General features: G+C 39.4%; 1 protein-coding gene across 1 annotated transcript in view; it reads right to left on the bottom strand.

Annotated features, from left to right (window-relative positions):
* Positions 1 to 17,630: 17,630 nt before the first annotated feature.
* The window catches only part of pdlim4 (PDZ and LIM domain 4), a 78,897-nt gene continuing 71,645 nt past the window's right edge, over positions 17,631 to 24,882 (bottom strand). The window contains exons 5-7 of the mRNA XM_003217391.4: positions 22,249 to 22,406; positions 19,929 to 20,049; positions 17,631 to 19,342 (exon numbers count right to left, since the gene is read on the bottom strand). Coding sequence (XP_003217439.2) covers positions 19,138 to 19,342; positions 19,929 to 20,049; positions 22,249 to 22,406 — 484 coding nt within the window. The 3' untranslated portion in view covers positions 17,631 to 19,137. The remainder of the gene's footprint in view (positions 19,343 to 19,928; positions 20,050 to 22,248; positions 22,407 to 24,882) is intronic.

Below are 24,882 nucleotides of genomic sequence, written 5' to 3'. Positions count from 1 at the left end.
CCCTGTTGAACTTCATTTTGTTAGTTTCGGCCCATCTCTCTAGTCTGTTAAGATTGTTTTGAATTCTGCTCCTTTCTTCTGGAGTGTTAGCTATCCCTCCCAGTTTGGTGTCATCTGCAAACTTGATGATCGTGCCTTCTAACCCTTCGTCTAAATCATTAATAAAGATGTTAAACAGAACTGGGCCCAGGACGGAGCCCTGCGGCACTCCACTCATGACTTCTTTACAAGATGAAGACGACGCATTGGTGAGCACCCTTTGGGTTCGTTTGCTTAGCCAATTACAGATCCACCTAACTGTAGTTTTGTCTAGCCCACATTTTACTAGTTTGTTTGCCAGAAGGTCATGGGGGACTTTGTTGAAGGCCTTACTGAAATCCAGGTACGCTACATCCACGGCATTCCCTGTATCGACCCAACTCGTAACTCTATCGAAAAAAGAGATCAGATTAGTCTGGCATGACTTGTTTTTGGTAAATCCATGTTGACCATTAGCAATGACTGCTTTTGTTTCTAAGTGTGTGCAGACCACTTCCTTAATGATCTTTTCCATAATCTTTCCTGGTATCAACGTGAGGCTGACCGGACGGTAATTGCTTGGGTCGTTCTTTTTTCCCTTCTTGAAGATAGGGACCACATTTGCCCTCCTCCAATCTTCTGGGACTTCTCCCATTCTCCAAGAACTCTCAAATATGATTGCCAGTGGTTCTGAAATAACTTCAGCTAGTTCCTTCAGTACTCTTGGATGTAGTTGATCTGGCCCTGGTGACTTGAATTCGTTTAGAGTGGCCAGGTGTTCCTGGACAACTTGTTTCCCTATTTGGGGTTGGATTTCCCCCAATCCTTCGTCCATTTCATGTTGCTGAGGTTGAAGATGGCTTTCTTTTTGTGAGAAGACCGAGGCAAAGAAGGCATTAAGCAGTTCTGCCTTTTCCCTGTCCCCTGTCGCCATCACCTCATCTTCTCTTCGCAGAGGCCCTATTGCCTCCTTTTTCTTCCGTTTTCTACCAACGTAAGCAAAAAAGCCTTTTTTGTTGTTTTTAATGTCCCTGGCAAGCCTGAGCTCATTTTATTTATTTATTTATTTATTTTTCAAACTTATATGCCGCCACTCCCCTAGGGCTCGGAGTGGCTTACAAGAACCGGCTTTAGCACTTTAGCTTTGTGAACTTTTTCCCTGCAGGAGTTGGCTATACATTTGAATTCTTCTTTGGTGATTTCTCCCCTTTTCCACTTCTTGTGCATGTCTCTTTTGAATCTTAGCCCGGTTAGAAGTTCTTGTATACAGCAAAACAAATAGTGTCCTGTAAAGTTGTCTGGATTCAACTTCAATTTGCTCACCCTCATCCAAACTGTCACAGTGGCCAAGCACCGGTTCACGACCTGGACAGCCTCCATAGCATATGGTGAAAAGGAGTAGTAGAGTTGGATATCATCTGCTTTGGATGATCTCATCCAGCGGTTTCTTGTAGATGTTAAACCATGGGGGACAATAGTGAACCTTGTGGTACACCACAGAACAATGGCTGCGGGGCTGAGCAGTTGTCCCCCAACAACACCTTCTGGGCATGTTCCTCCAGGGAGGACTGGAGCTACTGCAAAACAGTATCTCCAAGACCCATCCTTGCAAGATGACTCAGAAGGATACCGTGGTCTATGTTATCGAAGGCCACTGAGAGGTCCAGGAGAACCAACATGGACACACTTTCCTTGTCGAGCTCTCTGCAGAGATCATCCACTAAGGTGACCAAGGCTGTGTCAGTTCCATGACCTGGTCTGAAAGCAGACTGTGAGAAATCCAGGTAGTCAGTTTCATCCAAGAACTGCTGGAGTTGCGAGGCAACCACACATTCCAAGACTTTGTCCAGAAAGGGGAGATTGGAAACTGGCCAAAAGTTGGTCAAATCAGTGGGGTCCAGTAATGGTTTTTTCAACAGTGGTTTATCACAGCTTCTTTTAAGCTTGCTGGAATGTTGCCTTCCTGAAGGGAGGCATTAACCACCACCATTACCCACTCTTCCAAACCCCCTCTGGCTTCCTTTATTTATTCCTTTATGGGTCCAGGATGCACACAGTCACCCTTGCCTCTCCAATTAGGATAGTTGTTGTTTGTACCTTCAAGTCGTTTCAGACCTAGAGTGATCCTAAGTCTAAAGTTGAGGGTGAGGGCCAGGTAAATGACCTTGGAGGGTTGTCTCCGGCCTGCAGGCCTTAATTTGGGGACCCCTGATCTAGGAAGAGGGAAGGTGGAGGTGTTATTATAGTAATAATAGCATTCACAATACTGATTTCCTTTTGGAGTTTTATTTTTAAACTGGAGGTTATATATGTGCTTTATTCCTCTACTGCTTTCTTTAAAATAGAAAAACTTCAACCAATATGTGTTTCTTTAAAAAGAAGTCTTTAACTTTTTAAAACTAGTACATCTAGTTAAATGTACTAGTGCATCTACACTGTAGAATTTGTCACTCCTTCAACTGTCATGGCTCTATGCAATGGAATCCTGGGTTTTGTAGTTTGGCACCAGAACTCTTTGGTAGAGAAAGCTGAGGACTTTTTACAATACAGGACCCCTTAGCATTGAGCCATGGCAGTTAAAGTGGTTGTAAATCTGTATTAATTTCACAGTGTAGATACACCAAAGGACACCATTAACTATATCTAAGCAGCTCTGAGGTATTTACTTCAGTGAACACATTTTCTCTCCTTTTTGGACTAGATCCTGTTCAGATAATTTTGTGTTCTCTCCTTAAGTTTCTATGTTTGATTCATCTTGTGGTCCATGTTTCTTCTTTCTAGCCCATTATCAATGGATGTACATATGGAACCGTATCAAAGGGAGGAATTAATAAATGGCCTCCCAGATGTTGTTGGGCTGCAGTTCTCATTAGCCCTAATGCATCGCCAATTGCAAATGATGAGGAGAGTGGCAGCTCAACAACACATGGAAAGCCCTACATTATCATCACTGCGACAAACATGCTGTTGTCATTGCATGCCTTCAAATTGTTTTCAATGTATGGTGACCCCAAGGTAAAACTGTTGTGGCATTTTCTTGGCAAGATTTGTTCAGGGAGGATTTCTTCTGAGGCTGAGAGGGTGTGACTTATCCAAGATCAACAAATGGTCTTTCATGGCTGAGCAGGAATATGAACCCTGGTCTCCAGAGTTGAAGTACAGTATCACTATATCACACAGGCTCTGACACATGGTGGCTACACCGGCAACTGGCATATGCAGTCAGAAAAGTGTATTAGTGAGAACATTATAAAATCTACTCTTTCACCTTTGTCTAATGTCTCTGGTAGCTGTTTTCCCTGTGTGATTGTACGTACATGCCAAGAGGCTTCTCCATGATTGATGCAGAGTTTGCTAGCCACAAACTATACATAGAAGAGGTTGTCCATAAATATGCAAAACAGATATGGAATATGCAGATCTCTGAAGACCACTTCATACACTGACACTGTACAGAAGAAAACTTGGGTACTCTTTTAGTCACGTATATATAAAAGATTCTGTTATTCATCATATCCCCATACGATACAGACACACAATTGCCCTATTCATATTTTACTCACAATTATCCGGGGTGTACTTGTAAATAAAATAATATATGTGACTAGCTCTGGCAGGTATGTCAGTTATATCATCTGTCCAAGTGTCTAGCTGTGAAGCTTCAGGTTTTTCTAGACTCTTCACAGGTAAGGTTCTTAAATCCATTACAATGATGTTAAGTTGAACTGATCACTGAACTTTCAGATTATCTTCCAAAGTATTAGCTAATGCAAAATATTTAGTACTGTAATATATCAGAATAACCAAAAAAGTGTCCGTATGAACATTAGGCTTGATCATATTTTCAATATGTTCCTTTCAAAGCAATGCTGTCATTTATGACTAAGAACTTATACTGTATATTCCAAAGTTGAGTAATATATATATTTCTAATACAAACACACATTCTCTTTGGGCTGATAATCTTGGCTGAAACTGCCAGACATGTTCTTTTACAATGTCATTTCTATAAGGATATTTGATCTGTTTTTATTACTCCCATTGTACAGAAGATCCCAGGCAGAAATGAAGAATATTATTTAAAACATAGAGGGTAGGAACTCATCGATCACTTATAGAGTAGCTAAGCTTTCTGCAGCAGCTATAAAAATAAGGAAGCAGTTTGTGGATTATTTTAGCTGATAATGTTTTTACTTACTCATTTTATTACCCATGGATTTTCTGCTTTTAATGTTGCGAATTTTTGGGAAAGCAAGATTTTGCTTCCTTATTCCTCTGTCTGCTGGGTTAACTGAGTGCAAACTACTTTTGCCCTTTGAATTCAGTTTGTATGATTGACAGTAAACTAGAGGGGAAGGGGGAAAACAGTTGATAGAAAAAGCACCTGGAAATACTGAATATCTCAAAGTTAATAAGGACAAAATCAGGACACTTGGAGGGTATGTATTGGGCCGATTAACAGGAAGGGGTTAAAACTATAGAGGTTCATCGTAAAGGTGGAATTTCTGAAAATGACTCTGAAATTCCAAAGTGTATTCTTAGAGACAGTTCACTGAAACAAAACCCATTGAAATTTGTTTCATCATTATCAATGTACATTCTAAAGATTTTACATGGACATGAACTGTGCGTGAAAACATAAAAATCATAGCCGAAATCCTACTGTTACACCTTAACAGAGTAGAGCCATTAATTTGCTGGGATTTTGTATATAGGTAAATCCCACTTGACAGCTGACTCAATATGTCTACTCAATATAGGACTAACCTATGCGCTCCCAGCCTATATCTTATTGTAAGCAGCAGTATAAATTGCTAATTGTGTATGTTAGCTATTTCAGTGGGTTTCAATGGTGGAATTGATATCTGAACTTTGGTTTTCTAGAATCCTAGTCCAACACTCAAACACCACACCATGCTTAATCTATCTTCAATTTTTGTTATCTATGATATGGAGAGGGGAGTAGGATTGATTTATGAAGATGGGCCCTGTTCACTCAAAGCAAGATGGAGTATTTTCAGATGGAAGTCATCACTACCTCAAGTTCTTTGCTATGCTAAAAGCAGAAGGATGTCTCTCAACACAAATCTGCTTAATTTTAAAAGCCCTCTTTCCTTTAGCCCATCTCTTCATCCCATCACCATGTCTTTCTCTTTGAGTTTTCATAGTGGATTACACTCCACAAAACACACACACAAATAATAAAAACCAGTTCATTTAATGCCTGTGTTTCAGGTTTAAATTTAGAACATGTTATCATACAAAATTGGTTTGGGATTTGTGATGTGCTCCAGTGACTAAATGAGAGTGACTTCATGCCTTTTGAGAAACATTTTACAGATGTGGTCAAAAGAAAATATTCTTCTGCAAAACCAGCAACATCTGCAGATAGCACACTCATGATGTCACTGCTACTGCAGAATAATCCAAGAGCTTCCACTCCCTGCAGAAGGCAAATCCAGAGACTGACAGAGGCGGCCATCCTTCATCTTGACCAGCCTCACATTCCATGCTCCCAATGTTTAGCATTTCAACTCCTATCATCCCCAGTTAGCAGCAGCCAGTGATAATGAAAAGTGTACTCTAAAACATCTGAGGGATTATTGGATGTAGATTTATCACCTCCTCTGTGGCTTGTAGTGAGATCTGCTACTACTTTGGAAGCAACTAATTTCCCATTCTCTTGCACCACAAGAGGGATAATCAATTCAATGTGCACATTTAATTTTCAGAAAGTACACTGCCAGTCCCCATGAGTGACAATAACAACATTTTTTGGTTGTTTTGCTGCTTCCTAATGCACAGACAATTCGGGAAGAGTGACTTTTTGCATATATGCAACATTTTTGCCAAGATTGAAAAAAAAAAACGGTGTGGTTCTGGCGATCCAATGAAAAAAATGTTGGTCATCATTTAAAAGTCTACTAGGCTGAAATCACATAGTTGTTATATATAGAAATCATCATTCTTAATTCCTTGGGCAGCTTAGAAATCTTTATTCTAAAGAGTGACTCAATGACCACATAAGACTGGCCAGAGTACATGCAGATTGCATCACCATTAGTAGACATTATGTCATCTCTTGCTTGCGTACTTACTAACCATTTTCCTTGCACATTGGCTTGAACAGCTAAAAAGGGGAAATGGAAAGACTGAAGCTCCAACAGTTATGGTAATTGAACTCCATTGGATCAACTGGTAATTGAACACATTTATATTGGATCAACTGGCTGATCCAGAGTAAATCTGTAGATATTTGTCAAGTGTATGACAAGGACTTTGAGTCACCTCAGTTGCTTCAGAAGGCATTTTCTCACCCACCAAATTATTTAAACCATTATTAAACGTTAGGGGAAAAGAGGGACTGCTGAAATTAAAATGAAGGAAAGGCTTTCGCTACAAACATAGCTGGGTCTGTTGGATGTTAGTGGTTTCCTGGTGGGAGTTGAAGCAGCTTCTTCTGTTCCAAGGTGCTGCTAGAACTAAACTCTGGCTAAATGACTGACAAGTGTGTAAGACTTGTTGGAGAAACATGTCTAAACTATTAAAAAAAAGAGAACAAGAATTCCAGCTTCCAGATGCTCTTTGCTATGCGTGACTTAGTATGATTTGTACTTGTTTATACTCTCTGGACCACCTATCTTGTTAATAGCTTCCCTGCAGAATGTCCTCTCCTTTGCTCTTTACACATTGTGCTTATGGTTTTCAGAATGCTTGTTTCATTTATGACAACATGGGGAAGAAACGGAAGCTAGTTGATCACATCTGCCCTTCTTTTCTTCTTCATTGCCATGAATAATGGAAACTCATACTTTTAAGGCATGCACAGAAGTGCTGCTCCAATTTTGGTAAAGAACTACTGTTCATATCCAACTAAGGAGATATTCCTATGTGACCAGGGTTCCCCTTAGATATTACTTCTTTAGTCTGGAACTAGGCCTGTATATTTGGTAGGGATACTAATGACTATCTGCATGCAGATATGTGTATCTGTGCCATCTGTATACATTGCTATTAACATTGTGACATAGTCATTCACAGCTTTTTAAAAGAATGCCTAGAACTTAATCAGGGTGGTTGTCATTGATTAGTAAGTATTAATTGTTGCAATCAGTTTGAGCTATCAGTTTGTCTCATGGGTGGAACTCAAATGTTTTAGTTTCCCTAAAATATTATTTTTAATGTTGTTGTTGTTTATTCATTCATTCGCTTCCGACTCTTCGTGACCTCATGGATCAGCCCGTGCCAGAGCTCCCTGTCAGCCGTCGCTGCCCCCAGCTCCTTCAAGGTCAAGCCAGTCACTTCAAGGATACCCTAAACGGTTTGGGACCCACCTACCTTCGTGACCGTATCTCCTACCATAAACCTGCCCGATCTCTTCGATCGTCAGGGGAGGCCCTCCTGTCGCCACTGCCTATATCCCAGACCCGCCTTGTGGGAACAAGGGAGAGGGCCTTTTCTGCTGTGGCCCCCCGTTTGTGTAACTCACTGCCCATTGAGATCAGGCAAGCCCCCACTCTTTTAGCCTTTAGGAAAGATTTAAAAACATGGCTCTTCCGGTGTGCTTTCGGAGAGTAACTGTCATATACCTCCTTGTTACTCCCCCCAACATCTATCCTCTAGACTGTTTCACTATCTCATGTCCCAGTTCCCCATGGTTTTATTCTTATCTCTTCTTACCCCGAGTTTTAACTTTGTGTTCATGCGGCCCGCCCTTGTTATGTTATGTTGTTTTTAATTTTGTTCTGTACTATACATTGTTATTTTTGTATTGTTTAATTGTATTATGATATGTTGTTTTTATATTTTGTTATATTGTATTGTCTTGGGCATGGCCCCATGTAAGCCGCCCCGAGTCCCCGCTGGGGAGATGGTGGCAGGGTATAAATAAAGTTTTTATTATTATTATTATTATTATTATTATTATTATTATTATTATTATTATTATTATTATTATCCATCCATCTTGCCCTTGGTCGGCCCCTCTTCCTTTTTCCTTCCATTTTCCCCAGCATCATTATCTTCTCCAGGCTTTCCTGTCTTCTCATTATGTGGCCAAAGTACTTCATCTTTGCTTCTAATATCCTTCCCTACAGCAATAATTTTTAATATTAGAAATATCCAAATGTACACATGTCACAAAAACATTTCCTCTACTATATTTTTCTCTGCTTATTTTCTTACTATAGACATTTTATACATATTTCATTTGTGAGCTGTTCTACTGAAAATTCTGAAAAATGAAGGTTTTAGTGGACAATTATGTTTCAGTTTATTTATAGGTGCAGAAATTGTCAATTGCATACAGTTTTGTATTACAAAAACCAGAGAGTTATTTTTTCTCCATCTCTACATGTGATCACCACATCTCTAATTAGAAATGTTGGTTGTGTGGTCCAGATGTAGCAAATATATTTCTAAAGCAACCTCTTTAGGCATAAAGAAACTCTCTGTGTTGGGTCAAACCAAGGCCTAGTTAGAGCCAAGTACAGTATATCCATGGAGTCAGTTAAACTGGTGCAAGTATTAACTTTTGAAGTTCTCGTTTATTTAATATGTCTCCTCTCATTGTGGCTAACAATCAGATTTAGAACCAAGATTTCAACAACTTCTCAGCACCCTCTTTAATAATGTCTTTGGATAGTAATGTGCTCAGCGTTTGAAGCAGATAGTTCATAGAACACTGTAGGCAATCTTTTGATGTGCAGCCATGCCAGAAGAGAAGATCAGAGCAAGCATACAGTCTCTTGTCAGGACCATAGACACAAACTTCAGAACAAACCCAAAATTAGTTTGCTTCCACAAATATTCTCCATAAAATCTTTGCATGATCACCAGTTCTGAAAATATTTGTAACAGTAATTTTTGTCTTCTTTCTTACAGTATATCTTATGACAGGTATGGTCCAGGTGTTTATGGCCTTGATGGTGTTGCCTCCATTGAGCTTGCTTTTGAGAATTTTTCTAACCCTTTGTGTGTATTCTTTGCTGACCACAGTTTTCACATGTTTATGCTTGATGTTGTCCACCTGTATTATTATTGTTGTTGTTGCTGTTGTTGTTGTTGTTGTTATTAAATCATACAATAGGGTCAGCATAAGTTAGAGTTAATTTGAAGGCACAGAACAACAAGAGAGAAATGATCCTTTTTCTTTCCATACTATTTCTGCATCCAGTTCCCAATTTTCTGTTAAAGAAGTAGTGCCCAGGAACCGATCTACTTCATTAACAGAAGTATTCTGGCATTATGTCACATACTGTGTGCTTATGGGGTGATATGTTGGAAAAAATATGTCTAAAATATAACTGTTTTTGGGTGCAACCCAGCAGTCACAATGACACGCCAAGTGTAGCTGATCCCCCTTGAAAGCTTATTAGTTGCATCAGAGAATGGCTTTGAAGCAAAGAATGGCATGTTGGTCCCCAGCCAAACAGTAAGACACAGGCTGGGCCTTTTGTGAGATCAAGTCACCAGCCTGTACCAAGATTTGGGGGTGGGGGTAAGGGGCATCTTGGCATCGCGAGACAAAGGGCAAACAACCAGCCTTGCCTGTCTTCTTTTCGCTGCCAGCTGCTATCTGGTTTTGATTAACTTGTTCCAGCATCTGTAACAGAGGGTTTTTATATTAGAGAGGAAGCTCATTATTTCAAGGGACATTTTCACACGACAGGCTGATGGTTTTTTTGTTTTTGTTTTTTTTGGTGCTGCCTCATTCTGTAAAGTCATTATGAAACCTCCATGGGCTAAAATGGGTAATCAAGTTATTATTTTCATTCCATTCAACCTTCATATATGTATAGTACAAATATACCACTCACTCACTGAAATGATCACGTTATCATGCATTTCATTAAGTGGGCTAAAGGTAAAGGTTTCCCCTGGACATTAAGTCTAGTCATGTCCGACTCTAGGGGTTGGTGCTCATCATCTCTAAGCTGATGTGCTGCCATTTTCCATAGATGCCTCCAAGGTCATGTGGCTGGCATGACTGCATGGAGTGCCATTACCTTGCCGCTAGAGCTGTACCTATTGATCTATTCACATTTGCATGTTTTCGAACTGTTAGATTAGCAGAACCTGGGGCTTATATCAGGAACTCACCCCATTGCTCAGCAGCTCAGCGGTTTAACCTGCTGTGACATCAGGGGCTACAATCCACAAAAGCTTCTATCATAATAAATTTCAGTCAGCAAGTTCAGCAGCTCAGCAGTTTAATGTGTTGCACCATCGGGGGGGGGGGGGGGGGGCTACAATTCAGAAAAGCTTATATCACAATAAATTTGTTTGGTTTAAGATGCTGCAAGCATAATTGTTCTTAAAGTTACAAAATAGAATACACATATACAGTTCAAAATAAAAATGAAGTAGAAATTGCAAGAAGGACTGTGTCCTTTCTCCCTAGTTTTCCTCCCTATCTGAACATATGGAATGATGTTATGTTGTTTTATTGCAACAGCAATGTAGTCAGTCTGTGGAATTAATCACCACAATATACAATGATGGGTGTCAATCTGAGCATCTTTTAAAAAGGGATTGGGCAAATCTAAGGAAGATGAGTCTATCAGTAGCTGCTGGTAATCATAATTTTATATTAAGGTACTTTCAATATCCAAATCAATGTGCCTTTGAATGCCAGTTGTTGGGAAATGCTAGCAAGACAGTGCTGTCAGAATCACGACATGCTTGTGGGCTTCCCACAGTCTTTTTGTTAACCATTTGGGGAAGATAATGCTGGAATGATCCTCATATTAAGCTACATATTAAGTGACAGTACATTAGATACTGAAAGGCTCTAAATTGGATCACATTTTGAGTCCTATGTCTGTAGTTGATTGTGTAGATGTCTTTTTGCAATAAGAAAACCACTTCTGTTCCAATTTCCAGAGGAAGTATGTACTATGCCAAGGATACTTTCACTTTTATGACCATTGGCTTTTTGGTCTCTCTCCTGCTTGACTTATATCAGAGCTGTTACTGCTTATGTATCATGAGAGCACTATCAGTATCAGTATTAGTATCAGCAATCTATTACGGTCTATGACCAGCATATATGAAAATGGGCACAGATGGCCCGAAAAGGGGAAACACAGTTCCCATCAAGGTCACATAGAAGGACAAGTTATAAACATGTTATAATAAAAACAAATTAAAAGCAGACTATTAGCAGGGTCGGCTAATAGTAAATATTGATCCACTAAGAGGCTCTGGGGGGGGGATAGAGGGAGCATTTGCAGCATTCCAGTTATAACAAATTGCTCTGGCTACAAGCCCTGCGGGGTCAGTCATCGTCCGTCTGATGGAGATTGCTGCCACACAGAACCTGGCAACACTATAGGTTATTGCAGAACAGGAGTCTGAGAGCAGCAGGGAAGTGTAGTATCTTTCAGTGTGGCCTGGATGTTTTAAAAGCCAAGGAGTGATGAAATTGATTCTAATATCTCTATAAAACATACACCGGAGGAGTATGTGCTCAATAGTTTCAATATGGCCAGATTCACAAGGGCATAGTCTCTCCTGAGCAGCGGTCTTCCTTTACCTCCCCTCCAGTACTGCCGATGGGAGGGCGTGGCATCTTGCAAGAGTGAAGGCTTTACGATGATTAGGCACCTCCAGGAGCGATGGAATATCTGTTATCTGCACTAATGTTGAAGACTGGAGAGCAAGCTAAATCAGATGGTTCTGTTGTCTGATGTGGACCTTAGCTTGGTCCCATCCCATGCTTAGTAGATGTTTTTGAGAGAAGCCTACAGTTGCGATTTTTGTTGCCACTACCTTGTTCCATGTACATTGAAACTTGTCTCTCAGAGTTAGCGGGGCAAGGCCACATGACGAGTGAGACAGATGCAGCCAGTAATTGAGAGTGGCTATCCATGCTCTCGGCCTCCACTCTCACAAGGCCTGTCTCTAAACGCAGGATGGCAAGATCTGGGGACTTGCATCGTCGTCAATCTTAAAATTTTTGATTGTACCTGCTCCAGAGGGGCAAAGTTTGATTAGGGGCCGAGCTGGGCTCCATACATCATTTGTGCTATTGGTTTTGCCTCAAAGAGAAAATATATCAAATACTATCCATTGCTTCTTTACGAAGATCACAACTGCAATCTAGTGTGGTGGTGAAGTGATTGCCAAATCAGTTAGAATCATACAGTTGGAAGAGACCTCAAGGGCCATCCAACCCCCTGCCATGGAGGAACTATGAAATCAAAGCATTCCTGAGAGTTAGCCATCTGGTTAAAAACCAGTTTAAAAAGACTCCACTGTGCTCCGAGCCAGTATATTCCACTGTGAAACAGTTCTTATTATCAGGAAGTTCTTCCTAATGTTTAGGTAGCGTCTGTTTCCCTGTAGTTTCAATCCATTGCTCCATGTCTTAGTGTCTAGAGCAGCAGAAAATAAGTTGGTGCCACATTCAATATGGCATCTTTTCAAATATTTAAATGTAGTTATCCCTCTTGAACTTCTCATCTCCAGGCTAACCATACCCAGCTCTATAAGCTGCTCTTCATAGGGCATAACTTCCAGACCTTTTACCATCTGGTTGCTTCTTGGACATGTTGCAGGTTGTCAATATCTTTTTTGAATTACAGTGTCCAGAACTGGGCATTTACTGATAAAGTGGAACAGGTAATATATTTCAGCTCCATGTGAACTATATATATATCCAGAAATGACTTACTGCATTTATGAAGAAGGTAATTTTACTAAAAGCATATTTCTTCACCATTTGAGCAGAAATGTGTAAACCACATCTTAGTTTTAATACTCTGTTACAAAATAAGGTCTATGTTAGTGAAGGATTGTATCAATTAAAAAAACCTGATATGAAGGTAGAGATGTAATAATTATAACAAATATAAGGCTTCTCTTTGCCTTCAATCCCATTCTTCTTCCTCGGTGACATGGTAAAGATTTATATAGTTCTAATCTACTAACCAGAGCTCCACTACCCCCGTCCTCTTTTTTTGTTCTTCTTTTCTCTTTGTGTGATTTTTTTTGGAAATGCTTAATAAAAACATTTGGCTGAAAAACACTTTTCTGTTGGATGTTGTTGGGCAAGATGGCTCTCTTTTACACGTCTTGGGAAAATCTACTCATAAGTAGCTGGCTGGCAGGTTTGGTTCCTATAAATTTGAATACAGATGAGAGGCAAGAAAAGTTTGTCCCTTTGCTAGTATGATTTTTTTTTACAAAGTTTGAAAAAAAGAATATATGCAAAAGACTTTTATGTTATTTATGATACCCAGAACTCAGGGGGAATGAAAAAAAATTATGAATTTCCAAGATGTACCAAATGTTTTAGTATTATTGCAACATATCTCAGGTAGATAGCAAACACCTGCAGGGAGAAAAATGACTTTTGGAATGAAACTGAATAGGAAATACAAACACTGTAGAGTGAAATATAGCTGAGCATTTCACAGCATTACATGATAAAAGCTGGCTACACAAGGCTTATATGTGCCCAAATGCACACATAACTAGGCAAGCTAATCTTATACTGGGTTTAATTTTTGCTGTCAAACACTTCAATGACAATTGTTACTTCTTGTGCATGCATATGGGCCTTTTTTGCTCTAATAGTCTGTAGTAACTATTTGAGAAATGCAGAAATGTATATGATTGAAAAAGAGAAATGATTCATTCATGTAGTTTCTAAACAGAAGAAGGAAAATTATGCACAAGGTCCAAGCAAACATGGTAAAACCTAGGGCTGTGCCTTACATTGCATGAGGCCATGCTGTGAATTCCTGAAGAAAGAATTTTTCTAAGAGGGAGAGATAAAATCAAGCTTTGATGAAAGAGAAATAAACTTTTGATTGAATCTTGTATTTGATTAAAATGGTATTTGACATTTCTGTATTGGCTTTCAAAAGATTATTGCGAGTCATATGAGTGAAATGGTCTCCCACCAAGTTCTGTAAAATCATATTATAATACTGGCAGTAAATGAGAGAGATAGAGGTTTTTAGGGATTTGCCCAAAAGACCACAGGCAGACATTCTGCAGATGGTAGGAATCTAATCTACTGGCAAAGTCTTAGTTATAACACATAATGAGCACTTTGATATTAATTTCAATTGTTTTACACAAGAACATATAGCTGTCACAATATAGCTGGACTTAGTGCCTATTGAACAAGAATGAATGTTTTAACAAGCCATTAAAGCAAGTTTGTAATTCTAGATGTGAATTTACCAATTGTTTTTAAGCAAAAGTCTATTATGTATCTATTTTTTAGAAGAGAAGTGTAGCCACCATTTGTAAAAACCACTTTCACAATACTTATTTTTCACTGTGAATTAAACAGATACCTTCAGTGAATAGTACAATAATTCCTAGTCTTTTTAGGGGGAAAAAGGCTAATAAAACCAAATTTAACTGGTGTGCATGACTGTTAAAAGAAACATATTTCTGTCAGCAGACAGCAAGTAAAATAGCAATACTATTTTCTACAATATTATTGGCAAACCACAATCATTTGTAGGAATTTGCAGATTTTTACAGTTGGCCAGTTCCTTCCTTTGATAAAACTCTCTGAGTATTCCTTGGCTAAGAAATGACATTCATGAAGTTCACGTAAGTTGACTTGAAGGCACACACACACTGGCATGGCTCCACGAACAAAGTATGCTAACAAAGCTACATTTTAATTAGGGGCAAAATGTCTCCTTCAGAATTGTGAAGTGGTGACAAAAGCTTCAAAAGAAGATACGAATGCATTTTATCATCCAATAGAACATTTGCTGAGAGGCTCAAACTGGCTCCCTGTAAATGGCATACATTGGTGTATACCGTCTTAAGCCTGCACATGTCTTTGTGGACACCCTTCCATGTTCTACAACAACCAAAGCAACAGACCTATTACATTATCTGCTCATATTTCTGGAGGACCCCAGTGGATTTGAAAGTGATGCAAGCCTTGTGCATCTGATGCAGAAGTTTCTTTAGGCCACACACTTGCTCTCCATAAGCCACGGAAGGGCCATGACGCAGATTGCAACAGCTCAGCACTATGGCCAGAAGGTGCTGAATGGCAAGTTGCGGCCTCATTCTGTATGTGGAATGACTGCTCTATGACAGGCATGGGCAAACTAAGGCCCAGGGGCCAGATGCAGCCCCCTGTGCACTTGTCTCAGGCCTTCTCATTTTCCCTGTCCTCTTGGTGTAAGGACACAGTGGCCGTCTGCATTCCTATGCCAAAATATGGGGGAGGAAAGCATGTAGCAGCTGAGAGCCCTTTGGAGCACTCAGCCATCGTGTGTCTAACCTTCCTCCCAGCATAAGGACAGTGCGAGTGACCCCATCCTTATGCCAGGAAGACGACTTGAAGAAGGCACATGGTGGCTGAAAGCCCTCTGGAGCACACACAGCCATCACTTATCTCATACTCCTCCCAGCAAGGATTGGGGGGAGGAGAATGGTAAGCAGGACTGGGGAAGTCACCGCGTGTCTCACATTCCTCCCAGCATAAGGATGGAATGAGCAGCCCAGTCCGTATGTTGGAAGGACAACCTGAGGATGACCCGGGCCCTGCCCTGCCCCCTCTGGCCCCATATTTTCCTGGGCTCTCCCCACCCAGTATGTGCCTGGCCCCCCTCCCTTCTGGCCCGGCCCTCCCGACCGGGCCCACAATGTGACCCCATGACAAAAAAAGTTTGCCCATGCTTGCTCTATGCTATGCCATACAGGCTCCTGACCACAACATGAAAATAATAAGGACCACAATATTGAATTGACCATTGGCTAGATTAGCTGTGACGGACTGAAAATGTATCCTGATGACCTTCTCAGGGAGATGACTGGGCATTGATTAGAACACCTCTGCTGGTAGTTGTCTGATCGACCATAACAGGCAAAAAGCTTCCACACAGAATGTTTTGGAGTTTGAGAGCCAGTAGCTTGGAGCCACTGTATCCAAAGCTCTGTAGCCTACCCAAGGGTTCCCCTCAATGACACCAGCAAAACAAAATAGAGAATCTCCTGATTAGAGATGCCTGGATTGCTCAGTCACTCCACTCCTCCTGGGCCAAACTTTGCATTCCTCTGTAAATTGTTTTTAATGCATGCATTTATGACAAGTGCATACACCGAGTGCCATCTTAAAAGGAGTATTTGTCATGAGAGATGGAATAGCCTCTTTGAAGATGAATCTGTGATAAAGGCATTATCTAAACATAGTTATTCTTTTTCCCCAAATACTTCTTGCTTGCAAACAGGTGTATATTTAATGGCCTAAATAACTAAAAATCACACATTAATTGGATAAGATTTGTTTCACTGGCTGACAACTTGATAAAGTATGATAATTGGGCAAAAGAGAATCATTTTATGTGGAATAATTGTTCATACAGATTTGAATTCACACTTGATCTTTCTAGCATTGACACTTGGATAAGTAAACTGGTTGTAAACACTCTCTCTCTCCCCCCCCCCCCCCTCTCTCTCTCTCTCTCTCTCTCTCTCTATATATATATATATATATATATATATGAGTTCTAAGAGTAATCCTAAAAAAATTGAGCCATCCCATCTGTTTCCGCTGAATCTTTTATTATTTACTGTTATCTATTTATTAACCTTATGCCAATAGGTCATGTAGTCATTTCCTGAGAGACTGACAACTGTGCACAAGTGTGTAATTCTTATTTAAGCAGCCCAAGTTAAAAAATATTATATTTTTCACTTGTGATCTGAAAAGCACTTGCTCTCTCATAATTCCATGACAGTAAGGTTACACAGTCTTGCTGTAAGACCATGTAAATGCTCCCACTCCACAGCAGCCCACCTTAACTGCCAGCAGCTGCATCAAGCAAAGGAGGATGTTCAAGGCACAAGGAGCCCCTTTCCACCAGTGAGTCAGGCTGAGACAATCAGGAGCAGGACATTTGTTGCAATTCCTCGTTGTCGCTCACTGTTGAGAGGAGGCCAAAAACATCACCCTCCTCATTCCCCAATTGGGAGCTGGGCAGATCTCATTTGCCTGGTGCAACTGCTGAATGGTATGGTAGACCTGGAGGGTTGGGCCATAAGATGAAACTTAATTACATGTAAGTAGCCAATGCAGAACATTGGCAGTGGTTTCCAGTGAAAAATAAACATATGACAAATGCATAACATTGTGCTACCGAATGACTGCTTGGAAATGTTTTACATTTCAGTGATCCACAATATCTACTCAAGTACAAACTGACCTCAAGTTGAGGACAAGTTTTGGGGCCAAAATTATGAATTGTCATATGACCCACAGATAAGTCAAGAGTAAAACTTAGGGGCATGCAACTAACAAATATCTTCTCCCTAAAAAGGCATAGAGAAACCATACTTAAGGAGAAGGAGAGGATCTGTTTACATGAGAAACAACCTACCTCTGTTAGGGATCCACCAAGACAGTGACAAGAGGCACAAGAAAAACAAATCTTGACATGGTGAGACAGAATGTGGCTTGCTTGCCATTTTGGATGCTTGAGAGACTGCCAATCCTTGCAAGGATTATGCAGTAAACTTTGTATTGGCAACCACTCTGCATTGCCCCAAGTGCCCCAAATTGGTGGGTAGCACACAGCTCATTGAACCAGCATTATCACCATCTGTTTCTAACACTGACCAATGGAAAAGTTGATCCATGTTTTTTTATTTGATTTTTTTCCTCAAAAATTCATATATAAAATATACACAATAAGGGAAATTGTCTTAAAACTTGCTAAGGAAAAGAAATCATTTTTTCATTTCATCCTAGGCTGAATGTAGATGTTCTGTACAAAGTTTGATACTCTAAATCAGTTTTAAATGTAACTAGAAGTTGTTTTATTGAACGTATTTATGATTGGTGTCTAAAACCTTTTTGGAAAGAAAAGAAATCCAGGTGCTTGCATAATTAAGTACCAAAGCAAGAGATGTCAAGATATTTCAGAGAAAAGAGAGAAAAATCCAAATATTAGCATTCTGTGATATATCTGGTTTTTTGTTTTGTTATACATGTATGTTCAGAGCATATCAGTGGTTTACATATTTACAGTATACCGGGGACGGAAATTGTAAAGGCCTCCAGATATTCTGGGACTGCAATCCTCAGCAAGCTTAGGTAATACAGGCTGTAAGTTTCTGTTTAGCAACATCTAGAAGGCTGCACAATTTTAATTCTTGCATGAATTTGTATAGTTTGTTTTGTTCAACACTGAAGGTTACATCTTTTGATATTTGAATTGCATGACCTGGAAAGAAACCAGGGATCAATATCATATACTGTTATGATTTCCAGGTTATTCATGACTATCAGTTGGTGGGAAGGGAGTACCCATAGGGCATCCAATAATGGCTATTCCTTACCCAATAATGAATGGTTGGATCACTCTTGTGGAATGAGCCCTAATGGATATCTCTGCGGCTTGATAAATGATAGAATATGAATGTGTATTATTAGGTGGAGGACATAGTGGCGCCTGGAAACTGAAAGAGGGACTTTCTTAAAGTACGGTACAAAATGTAACAAAAAGTCAATGACTGTAAAAACAACACACTCAAAAGATTTTACTTATAATCTTATGAGGCATTTCCCCAGGTTTAACTAGCTAGCTATATCCAGCTATACAATTAAAATGTCACTAAACATGACCTCAGAGTTTTATCATCCTGGAGGCCACAAGGCAATATATGGGATACCTATATTACTGAGAAGGAGGGAATGCAATGCTTTAAAATGTCAATTTTGTTTCTTAAAGTGCTTTGTTTCTTGTGAGCATTTCAACAGTCTTTTTTATATTTTAAAACAGGAGAGAAAAAAAAGAATACTTGTGGTATGTGAGACAATGTTTTAAAAACTATATTTACAGAAGTTTTGGACTGGGCTACAAAAGGAAATATCTGTGGTTTAAAAAAAACAAACCCCTAACAACAACACAGTAACCCAAAAGCAAAGTGTCAAAAGGGAAAAAAAACCTTTTCAGGGGCTTTCAGCACTATTCCCTTGTGATTCCAAGTGTAAACCATTTTATCTCTGGAAAGACATTTTACGAAGGTTTGAGTAATCAGCGTTGATTACAGCCATACTTTTAAAACTGAGCCTGTGCCTGTGGGTGGGTGTGCCACCTTTTGACCTCTCTGGGAAATTCGAGTATCTATTTAGACAAGTTCAACTTTAGCATTGGGATAAACAGCTACCACATCATATCCTTCTGGTGGCTTAACCCTTTCCTTGGCATGTGTTTCACAGTACAGCTGTTCCTCAATGAAGAAGTAGCCCCTTTGCTTCAGGTTGAGGCCGCAGTCATCACACATGAAACATTCTGGGTGGTAGAGCTTGTCACGAGCCTTCACTATTGTGCCACTATCAGAATGCAGGAAAGAAAATGAGATTAGGAATGTAAATATTGAAACAGCATTAACATATATTGAAAGTTAGGCTAGCTTGCATTTTATGAGTTCACAATGATGTCTGGTACACCACTCCCCCCCTGGTTTCCCCACTCACCTACCTCATCTAAGCTGATTTAAAGTGATCTGGAATTCAATACTTTTTAGAAAACCAACAAAAGCCTCTCCCCATTCTTTCAAATACATTTCCTGTACAGAGATCTCATTTCTTATGCAAGGAACTATATAAATTGTGGAGCTGTGCTACACAAACAAGTCCTGTGCCTTTCCAAATGTCTTGGATTAAACATCTGAAGCAATATGTTACTTAAATAACAAGGAAGTTCTTTCTTATATGGGGGTAGGCAAAAAAATAGATGAACATCAAAAGCTTGTGAAACACAAGTCACAAATGCTTTCCTACCACTGTAATACTACAATGTATGTGATACTGTCTTATACACAGATTGTACAGTAGAACATCATGTGTTCATTATGTAGCTTTGCCAAAGGGTATACAATATTAAATTTAAGGCTCTTGAGAAGCTCCATGTACTTACACGATTCCATTGACACATCTGGTGCACTCAGGGAGCATCTGTAAGCCAGACATAGCTCCACCCAGTTTAGAAACTGGAGATTTAACATGTCTTGGACTTGCCAGTCTGTCATGTCTTTCACCTGCCAAGATTTTAAAGCAATATTTTAAAGTTATATACCTTAGATGTGGAATGTTCCTAACATGCAAAACTTTTATCTGATGAAATTACTACATCTCAACAAAACGTTTTATTGATTAGCCCATCGGTTGTATCAAAACATTTAACACATAGAAATTACTAAATTCTTACATTCGACAGTTAAAGGTAGGCAATTCCCCCTTCAGTGTCATTGGAATGGTGAGAAAATTTGAAAGCCATACTCAGTGGAAAAAAGCTTAAAACCTTTTGCTGCATAAGGTAAGTAAAGCCCAGCAATAACATTACTAAAGTGCATTTTTTACTGCTTAGGTGATTAATTTGTTTTATTGTATGTCATGACTCAGAAAGACCTCACATAGTCTGTAACATAAGTAGGCAGCATGTTTGAAGCTAGCTCTGCACAGTTAGGAAAAAAGTGAGATTGGGGGGAAAAGGGAAACAATGAAATTATATACAATATTTTAAAGTACTCATGTACATTTACCCTTCAGTGCCTTTATCCAGATCTGTAAATGCAGGTTGGCTATCCATACCACAAACTATTTCAAACATTTCAGTGAAGGACTTGTTCTGGGAATTCTATTTTCATAACATCCTAGCTTGAATACCTGTTAATCAACTTGTATTGACAGGGGAACTAAATTCAAAAACTCTTTCCCTGAAGGATTTAGGCCCTGTCAAAATAGCCTTCATGAACTATGTGATCAATGGATGAATGTGTAAATTGCACACTACTCTACATATTTCTTTCTGTACTGGGCTTTAAGTCCCCAAAGACCACACTACAATTAGATAGTATGGTATATTTTTCCAATATATTAGGGAAGGTTTAACGAATGTGCTTCTGTTACAGCTATTACTTTAGTAAAGGCACACACAAGAGTTTTAAAAGTGTAACCAGAAACAAGCGTTTTATGAGTGTTTCTCTGTTCTTTTTTTGCATGCCTCTATCCTAAATTTATGTCCCTCAACTAAGCAGCAATATAACTTTGTAAAAAAGACAAAACAATCCCAAACATTCTTTGCTTTGTGGTTTTGTAGAGTCATCTTTCACAACTGAAGGGCACCAACAAAGGTAATCTATGTTTCCTTACAAATCCAGTGTTCCTTCAGGGAAACCATATTTAGAGACACAGAGTGCTTCTGAGCATTAAAACGAAGAGACTAGAACAGCAAAATATTCGGTAGACCACTGTGCAATTCCATCTTAAAACAATAGCAGCACATAGCTTCACTCCGGGTCATCAAGCTACCATTTTCATAACCTGAATGGGGTGCACTTTAAGTAAATTTTAAGAAATAAACACAATGCTCCTGTTCTGATATTCCTATACCTATGAGATTAGGTAATAAGCAGGTAATTATCAAGTACCAAGGATAGCTCTAAGGAAGAAGTTAATCTGACAAAGGTTTGTGGTGAACAGAGGTGTCCATCCTCTCCCCTTCATAAACTTTACTCTTGCTTGCAGAGCATGACTTGCAGTCTCTTTGACTGGAAGTAAAGGCTTATCTTCCCTTCTGAGACCATGCTTTCTACCCTGTTGTACTGGAGTAGGAGGTACTTCAGTCTTTGGTGAACCAGCTCAGCCAAAGCTGTCTGTTAGTGTCCTGTCCGTGAATTTCTGTCCACTAGCCCTAGATTCAGTGTCAATTCAATCCAATCCAGGCTCTAAACTGTCTTTCCTGGCCTATGAGGATAATCCAAATTGTCTTTGTTTCAGCCCTACTGGCCAGTGTCATATATTTGATTTATTACTGGATGGAATTTAACTTTATATTTTTGATACAAAATTGTAAATAATTTTGAGTTTCAAAAAAGAAGACTATTTTTATATACAATAGAGTTCCGGTTATTCAACATAATATTGAATAACCGGAATTGATGGATAATAGGGAGGCCCTAGTTTTCCACCCAGCAAGCTGGTTTAGGGAAGTGCCCCATGTGCGTTGCTGCCTAGCAACGCACACGGAGTACCTCCAAAGGGGCGAATGCTTGCCGGAGGGATGGGGCTCGTCCCTACAGCGAGCGCTCGGCTTAGGGAAGCACCCTATGCGTGTTGCTATCTAGCAACGCGGACAGGGCGCCTCCAAAGGGTCTGGCACATCAGATAATGCAGTAGGTCAGATAACCAAAAGTTGGTTAACTGGAACTCTACTGTAATTTTTAGATATTCCTTACCATTCTCTCCAGCTTCCAACATGCCTTGCAGATATCGGAAAGATCCTGACTGTTTAGGTTCTGAAACTGGTCTTTCATAATCTTGCAGCATTTTGTAAACATCAGAGTCCAGGTCAATTCCATTTTTGCTTCTTGGTAGGGACCTTAAAGGGTCAGCACTGCATAGAGCAAAAGGAAGGTAAAAAAAATACTTAATACAGAGGAACAAATCAAGATTTCATAAAAAAAGCAAACCCCCCATGAAGTGTGAGAATTTTTTAAATAAAATATCCAGTACTCTTTGTTTAGTTTGATAACTGCTGTTCTCCCACAAATAAACCCTATAACCTAAATCAGGGTAGGAATCATGCATTCCTCCATATATGCTTGGGCCAAAGATTTTACGAACATAATTACAAGACTTTTCCTCAAGGAATCAACTTACTTTCTTCCTATATGTTTTTGTTAGTTGCATGTAGAGCATTTGCCAACAGTATCAAAGGCGTGTGTCTATTCAAAAAATGCAACTTCTCTATCTATCTATATAAAAAAGTGATGGAATCCCGGCGACCGACAAAACAACAAAACTAAACACCCCACAACCTCAAAAATTGACAACACAACCCATCATCCACGCCTCTAGGTTGATACAACAAAAAGAAAAATAAAGTCCTAATTAGAGGGAGAAGAATAATTGTTTTTATCCAATTGCTGCCAGTTAGAAGGCTAAGTTATGCCCACTTGGTCTCCTAGCAACCCACTCACCCAGGGGACAGGCAGAGTTAGGCCTCACTTAGGCCTCTTCCACACTGCCTATAAAATACAGATTATCAGATTTTAACTGGATTATATGGCAGTGTAGACTCAAGGCCCTTCCACACAGTTATATAAACCATTTATAATCTTATATTATCTGCTTTGAACGGGATTATCTGGACTCCACACTGCCATATAATCCACTTCAGTGTGCATTTTATACAGCTGTGTAGAAGGGGCCTCATATAATCCAGTTCTAAGCAGATAATATTAGATTATAAATATACAGTTGAGTCTCACTTATCCAACATAAACAGGCCGGCAGAACATTGGATAAGTGAATATGTTGGATAATAACAAGGGATTCAGGAAAAGCTGATTAAACATCAAATTAGGTAATCATTATACAAATTAACCACCAAAACATCATGTTATACAACAAATTTGACAGAAAAAGTAGTTCCATGCGCAGTAATCCTATGTAGTAATTACTGTATTTACAAATTTACCACCAAAATATCATAATGATTTAAAAACACTGAATACAAAAACATTGACTACTAAAACTGCGTTGGATAATCCAGAACATTGGATAAGCGAATGTTAGATAAGTGAGATTCTACTGTAAGATGAAATAATTACTGTGGTAGAATAATACAGAACAATATAATCTCTAAAGCCAGGACAGTAAATAAAGAGCAACAATCTGAAGGCAGGGAAATTGGGAATTCCACAAAGGAAACAATCAGGGCCAGGTAACACCTCCCAAGAAAGGATTCTTCCAGAAAGAAAGCTGAGAAGGGAGTGAAACAGTGTGTATTACCAAAGTCGTCATTATTATTATTATTATTATTATTATTATTATTATTATTATTATTATTATTATTATGTTGCTGTGAACCATGAAAATGAATAGAATCTGGCTCCAAGTATTCAAAAACACTAAAATCAGAATATATAAAAATTACTGTGGTATAATAAAACAGAACAATACAATCTCTAAAATCAGAACACTAAATAAAGAACAACACTCTAAAAACAGGGGAATTCCACACAGGAAACAATCAGGGCCAGCTAACACCTCCCAACAAACTATTCCCATCACCAAAGTCTGGCAAATCCTCTGTTTTCTGAGGGCCACAGACAGTAGAAGCACATAAAATATCGCAAAGAACACCACTCTGAAAACAAGGGAATTCCAGACAGGAAACAATCAGGGCCAGCTAACACCTCCCAACAAACTATTCCCATCACCAAAGTCTGGCAAATCCTCTGTTTTCTGAGGGCCACAGACAGTAAAAGCACATAAAATATCGCAAACAACACCACTTTGAAAACAAGGGAATTCCAGACAGGAAACAATCAGGGCCAGCTAACACCTCCCAACAAAAAATTCACTCAGGGAAGAAACAGCCAGGCTTTAAAGCTGCAAGGCCATTACATGCTAATCATTTTGCCTAATTGCAGCATTCATACTTGCCTACAATAGACAAAAAAAATCAGAAATATTGTATATTCACAACCTTTAGGAAATAATATCCCCTGATAGCACAGCGTGTTAAAGCGCTGAGCTGCTGAACTTCTGGACTGAAAGGTCGTAGGTTTGAATTGGGGGAGTGGAGAGAGCCCCCACTGTTAGCCCCAGCTTCTCCCAACCTTAAAGTTCAAAAACATGCAAATGAGAGTAGATGAATAGGTACTGCTCCGGCGGGAAAGTAACGGCGCTCCATGCAGTCATGTCACATGACCTTGGAGGAGTCTACGGACAATGGCAACTCTTCGACTTAGAAATGGAGATGAGCACCAATGAGTCAGACACGACTGGACTTAATGTCAGGGGAAAACCTTTACCCTTTACCTTAACTACCACCAATTCCTCAATTCTTTATTTCCCATACC

Source organism: Anolis carolinensis, chromosome 2, assembly GCF_035594765.1.
Source record: "Anolis carolinensis isolate JA03-04 chromosome 2, rAnoCar3.1.pri, whole genome shotgun sequence".
Taxonomy (NCBI): Eukaryota; Metazoa; Chordata; class Lepidosauria; order Squamata; family Dactyloidae; genus Anolis; species Anolis carolinensis.
The sequence above is the reverse complement of the archived record's forward strand: the minus strand, read 5'-3'. Positions and strand labels throughout refer to the sequence as shown.